Source organism: Nanorana parkeri, unplaced genomic scaffold (genome assembly GCF_000935625.1).
Source record: "Nanorana parkeri isolate BGI_ZX_2015 unplaced genomic scaffold, ASM93562v1 scaffold362, whole genome shotgun sequence".
Lineage (NCBI taxonomy): Eukaryota > Metazoa > Chordata > Amphibia > Anura > Dicroglossidae > Nanorana > Nanorana parkeri.
Window position 1 is genome coordinate 667,774 of NW_017306630.1, and position 6,314 is coordinate 674,087.

At 43.2% G+C, this 6,314-nt stretch overlaps 1 protein-coding gene across 1 annotated transcript in view; it reads left to right on the forward strand.

Moving 5' to 3' along the window:
* LOC108788938 (inactive phospholipase C-like protein 2) overlaps positions 1-6,314 on the forward strand; it is a 136,946-nt gene that overhangs the window by 96,058 nt on the left and 34,574 nt on the right. Inside the window, exon 4 of the mRNA XM_018558843.1 lies at positions 960-1,035. Coding sequence (XP_018414345.1) covers positions 960-1,035 — 76 coding nt within the window. The remainder of the gene's footprint in view (positions 1-959; positions 1,036-6,314) is intronic.

The following is a 6,314-nucleotide window of genomic DNA, read 5'->3' on the forward strand; positions in this document are numbered from 1 at the left end:
CTGAATGGAAAAAAAAACAATAGGTTTAGCGTGGATGGAGGAATCTCCAGCTGTGGCTATTGTATTGTGACAGTCAGCCTCATCGACTGTCAAAGTACCTGAATGGCGTCTGCATCTGTTTGGACAGGCGCTGTTCGCCCAACAATTTTCCTCGTGGCTCCTGACATTTTTCAGTTGAAAGATTTCGGGTGAGAGCTGGCAGACAGGGCCACCCTGTGGGCAAATTCCATCCCATTTTTGATAAAATTCACTCAGTGTATACCCAGCTTAAGCACCACAGGAAACAATTGCACACACTTAAATGTACACAGATTGACAGAAGCTGTGAATAATAGGCAAAGAAAGACGCAAAGTGACTGATTTACTAAAGGAGTTGAGAATCCTCATTCACAAAATGGGCTAAAGTTCCCGGCTGCTGATGGCCAATCACATTGCAGCTTCCTCGCCTCTCTTCTCTCTTGGGCTATGCTGTCCAGTCAAGCAGCAGGGAGGAAGGGGATCCAGTGCCACAGCCACTATGCCTGGTTTGTGCTGCTAAGATATGTCATATGAAGATCTCCAATGATCTGCAGTCACAAGTGACCGGTGCAGCTGCAGCTCAAAGCACGTCAGAAAATCCACAATATGTGCAATGAGTGCACAGTGGGCCCCCTGAGCCTACAGGACTATGTGCACTGCACACATTAGGGATATACAAGGTTTAGATTAAGGCTCAGACATCGCTATGGAGCAGGGAGTGCAGCAACAATGACAATATGTGTGTTGGGGGTATCTTTCAAGAAGCATTTTTTTCTATGATCACAGGTCTGTCCAGCCTAATCACTGTATTGTAGGAAGCACATCATGTACACATATGGTTGACAAAAAAACGCTAAGCCTACTGCCCTTGACAGCCCCTTGAAGCCTGTATCCCAAACACCACATTTCCTGCCCTAACTCTTGACTTCTTTGTCTTTCAGTTCATACAAGCAAGCCGGACATTAATAGAGACTTCAGATACTGTTTACAACAAAATCATTCAAGTGCAAAAAACAGGTAAGACGTGTTTTGCCCACTGTGTCTTGTGTCAGGCATAGTTGAGAGTTAAAAGAAAAAAAAAATGCACACAAAGTCATAAAAGAAAAAAAAATGCATTTATTTATAAATTGCATTTGAACCTGTAAAGCATTGCAACGGCGATCAGTGGATTTTGGGTGCAAAGCTCAGGCTCCTGCAGACTCTTACTTCCAGCCCCTGTCTATACCGCGGTACATACGTTCGGTTATGGGAAGGGAGGAAATAGCAATGGACCATTGAGACCCTATGAGTCCCCCTGCCGTGGTGGCAGATGGGTCTTGTGGTCTCTGTGAATGGATCTGTAAATTGAGGATGTGGGCGGAGCCACAAATAGCAGCTCCAAATTAAAAAAAATGACAGAAGCCTGCAAGTAGAACTACGTGATTTAGGTAGCTGAGGAGCAGTTTGGGGGCTGGGGGATGTGATCATGTTTTAGGTTACACCCTGAATATGGGTGTAACGTGAAACATGGTAAGAAAAATTTAAGATCCAGCGAGCTTTAGTAATTCATAGAAAAAGTAAGTCACCTTACGATTAGCCATCACCTTTTCTTAAAATCTGTGGCAAGTAGTAAGCATGTTGCAGTGTTTAGGGGGACCATACTTTGGTTCAACTTTGTCAATATGATTTTAGGCTCAATTCACTAAATTTTTGAGTCCAGTCAAAAGTGATCTTTTAATTGTGGCTGGATCCAGATGGGCTATTTTTGCATATAGCTTCTTGTATAACACCAATACTCGGTAGTCCCATAGTTTTTGACTTTGTCTACTTGAGTTTTGGCATGTCCCAGCCTACCTTTCTGTATGCCAGCATCTTCTATTTAATTCTTTAAAATAGATAATCGCTAACATAAAATCTAACAGAGAGGGCAGAACACCCTGATTAGCTTTCAAGTATTTACATATTTTGAACTAGTAGTAAAAGCACTTTATAACAAGTCCTCATTCACTTCTGTAGCTATAAGCATTGTGGATAAATTCATCCTGTTTCTAATACAATAATTTTTGGCAGCCAGATGTAAATACACAGCGGATATTTCTAAGCTGCTAGAAACCAACTGAAACTCTACGTCGGAGTTTGTTCAGATCTTTGAGGTGTTTGAGAATGAATTACTGTTTCACAGTGCAAACAGTTAGTAAGGTCAGGAAGGACTTGTTAAGACTATGTTAATTCTTAGCCATAGTCTGGATACAGGTGCTCTTAAAGTTATGATTACTTTTTTTTTTGTCTTGATGGTAATTTTTTTTAGCAGTGAGAGCCAGTAAGAGCAGCAAATTAAACATATTATAGCTGAGATTGGGGACCTCCAAACTATGGCCCATGGACCACATCCAGACCGCTACAAGATTTTATCTAGACCACAGCAACCAGCTGGCTGGCAGTGGATGTGCCAGTCTGTGTATCGTATTACAGAGACGGTGCATCTACTGCCAGCAAGCCAGATTCCCCCTTCCTCTTCCATGGTTGGTTGCTAGGACCACCAGCAGCTGAGAAAATTAATGTGGACTTTGTTTTCTTGGTCTGTGTCTCCACCTCAAAGTGGTGGCCCCTGATATTTCTCCAAAGAGGACCTGTCACAGAAAAAATAAATAACACAAAATACAAAACAACGTGCAATTTCCCCTCCATCATACATACATACATACATACATAGCACACTTGCACACATACATGCATGCACCTATATGCCATATACATCTATTGCACTATACACGCATTACATATCCCTGTATATGTTAAGATGTTTAGGAAACTTTTCAGGCTAAATTCACACATTTGTATTGTATTGTGGTGCATTGCACACAACTCCATTGTTATGACTAGACTGCCAGCACACCCCAACACAGACTAAAACCTACATGACCCTTTTTTTTAAATGTGCATATAACACAACACAAGGCATTTTCATTGTGGTAATTTTCAGTGTAAGTATGTTGCTCACTACTCTATTAGTGTGTTGGTGTGTCAAAATTAACTCCATCCCAATGCACTAATGCTCAGGTGTGAAAATGAATGGCACTAAAATGCACTCTGGTACGTGTATTGCTGTATGTTGCAGTAACACATGATAAAACACATGTATTACCACAGATTGGTGCAACCAACACGTGTGAATGGGCCCTCAGGATCTTCATTTTAGTATAATGCTAAATAGAGGAAGTACTAAAGCCTCCTTAACACTGGCGGAACTACCAGGGTCGCAACGGTCGCAATTGCGACCAGGCCCTGTCGTTCAACCTGTTGGGAGGAGGGCAGAGAGGAAGAAGAGGGCCCGCAGCTCCCTTATGCTGCCGCCCCAACCCTCCCCCCGATAGTGCCGCTCCTTCCCCGGCATTCTGCCACCCGCAGCAGAAGAAGCTAGGTATGTACAGGCAAATGTTGAGGAGGTAACGTCACAGCTCCCTCTAGGCCTTGACAATAACCAGCAGGTATTTTGGTGGCAGCTGCAATAAAAGAAGTAGCAGTGGGGGATCACTGGCACTGGCAAAGTATTAGTGGTTCATGAGGGGCCTTTCACAGACACTGTCAACCCAAATGGGCACAGTGTCATTGTGTCTTTAATGTGCATAATTTCTTGAGTTAACATGCCAGCAAACTACAACATTTGAACAAATATAAACCTTTTTTGTCCAGTGCACAACACAGAGGTGGTTTCCATCGGTGTATTCTTAGGCACTGAAATTTACACGTGTTGGGGTGCTGTTCGAAATGACTGGAACCCCACCTCAATGCACTGTGTATAGTGCATTGCCATGACATGTAGTTGTGAAGCCAATCTCCAGGTTTTTAACACAAGTTGCTCATTTAAAGGTCTGTATTTCTTAGATTTTCACTGTTCACTTCGAAAAAAGGCAAAATGTAAAAGTTACAGATGTTTGTCATTTATTTACATGGTGATGTATCAGCTACAGTACATTACGTTAATAAAATTGTCTGTGAGTAGTTCCTTTGAGCAACGGTCAGTTATCAACCAATGGCTACATATGGTGTGAGCGGCATAGGTAGTATGTAGTAGGGACTTGTCTTCTACAGTTGCAGCATTGTAGGATTTTGTGAAATTCATTTCTGCTACATGCTACTTGTGTCACCATATGAAAACATTTTTCCATGTGTTAGTAAATTATCATCATGTCAATGCACTTAATCACAGCAATATAAATAGCACAGCCCATCTACTAAACACTTGCCTTTATAGCTCACCCCCCATTTACACCTGAGCAATATATGGTGCATTTCCTGAAGCACAACGAAGAATACAATTTTTTCCAAGGCGCCCGTTTACACTCCAGTGTTTTATTGCCTGTTGTCTGTCACTTGTAGCTCGAAAAAGTCCATGAGCTTTTTTTCTGCCATAATCGCTTGTTTTTGGCTCCATAGACTTTAATGGGAGCGTTGTTATTTGTACTTATATTGCTAAAGGTAATCCATCCAGAGTTGCAAATACACATATTTTGGTGGGTTCAAGGAAATGTCAGGGGGAATGATGCAATCCTATTTGTCTCCCTAAATATATAAATATCTACATAGCTTTGGAGAACATTATTTTGCATATCTAACCCTGCCTTATGGATGTTAAATAAGCTTTGCTATAAAAGATGTCTGCTTTTCAACACGTGATTCCAATTAATTTTTTTTTTTAAAGCTGGACTTTAGGCAAATAGTTAAATCTGTTACATATTCACTATTGTAGAGCTAAACCCTAACTAACTTACATTAAATGTGCTAAAGCATTGTGTATAATAATTTAAATTTTTCCTTAAAGGAGAATTATAGGGAAAGTGAAATACACTCATCCTCATAATTAGAGCCAACGTGTAACACTGAAGGTGTCACATACCGCTAATCACTCAGTTCCCGATCATCTCCCTGCAGAGAGCGGTGACTGTTAGTCACCACTCCCCGCAGGGATTCCCCCATCCCCTCTCCGTTCTTCCAGTGCTGACTGGATTGCATGGCTAACAAGATAGGGGTACCTACCCCAGGAATGATTTATACAATGAAACAAGTTTAAAAAAATTGTTTTAGTGCAAGAAAATGAAAAGTGCTTTACATCTAAACCTGATTAGGAAGGCACCCTAACGGAGAGGTCCCTGTGGCTTATCTTCATAGCTAAGAAGAAACAGTGAAAACACTGTGGCAACGAGGATCTCAGTGGAGCCTGGGCACAGTTCAACCTGGTGATGAAGGGGCCAGCCGAGTGTTTCCACAGGATGCAGGAGATGGTGGAGCTTGGAGTGTAGAGGACGAGAACCAATCAGTCCCAGTGTGTTGACATGGAGAAGACTGTGAAGAGGTGGCAGACAAACCCAATTCATCCAGTAACTATGAGGCTTCAGGGAGGGTGGTGCATTGATAGGGACAACTTTTGTAGACGAACATCAAGCGAAAATTGAATACCTATTGGTGCGGTATACCATGGTGTTGCAGTATAGACAGGGCTGGTTTCATAGCTCAGCATTTCATGATGGTAGTCTGAGCCAAGTCAGCGAAAACTTGATAGTCATAGCCCTGAAAGGATAGGTATGGAGCATTGCGGGCGGCCTGCAAGACAGCTTCCCTCGTACAAAAGTATAGAAACTTGAGGATTATGTCTCTGGAATTCCAAGCGCTCAACAAGGAGGTAATAGTAGCCTGAAGATCTCGTACTGTCTCGGGAATGCCACGGAAAGGAAGATTGGATCTACAAGATCTATTTTCAAGATCTTCCAGTTTCTACATCAGCTGAAGGTTGTCATCACGAAGCTGATCTAAATGGAGCTCATGATAGTCAACCGCCGCAACAGTAGTATCCATGCGGGTTTCCAGGTCCGTCGTTCTCTGCACAAGTTCACGGATTTCCTGCGACAAATTGTCAGTGATCTGCTTAGAGGTGTTCTGAAGAGCTTTGTGGAGCATTTAATCAAAGCGCCTGAGCAGATCATCATGGGTGGCAGAGGTGCGGTCAGGAGAGGGAGAGCTGGCTCTGCTATCTGAGTCCGCAGCGTCACTGACCGAGTGGGGAGGAGAGGCCAGCCCCGGTGTGGTGAGCTGGATCCACAGGCACCATCTTGGAAGCCGCATGAGTGAGTGCTTCTTTAATAGAGTGGCTCTTCTGCTTCATTTTGGAGCTGGTAACGAGCATGGTTGCAACTGGCAAGACGCCCGGGCTTCCTGAGTGGCAATGAACCGGTCGGTGCGATCGTGAAGCAGTCGTTAGCACCATGTAAGTCCCAGTGGAGCACGATCAGGAATCGAGCGCTGCGCGCATACACCCCCCC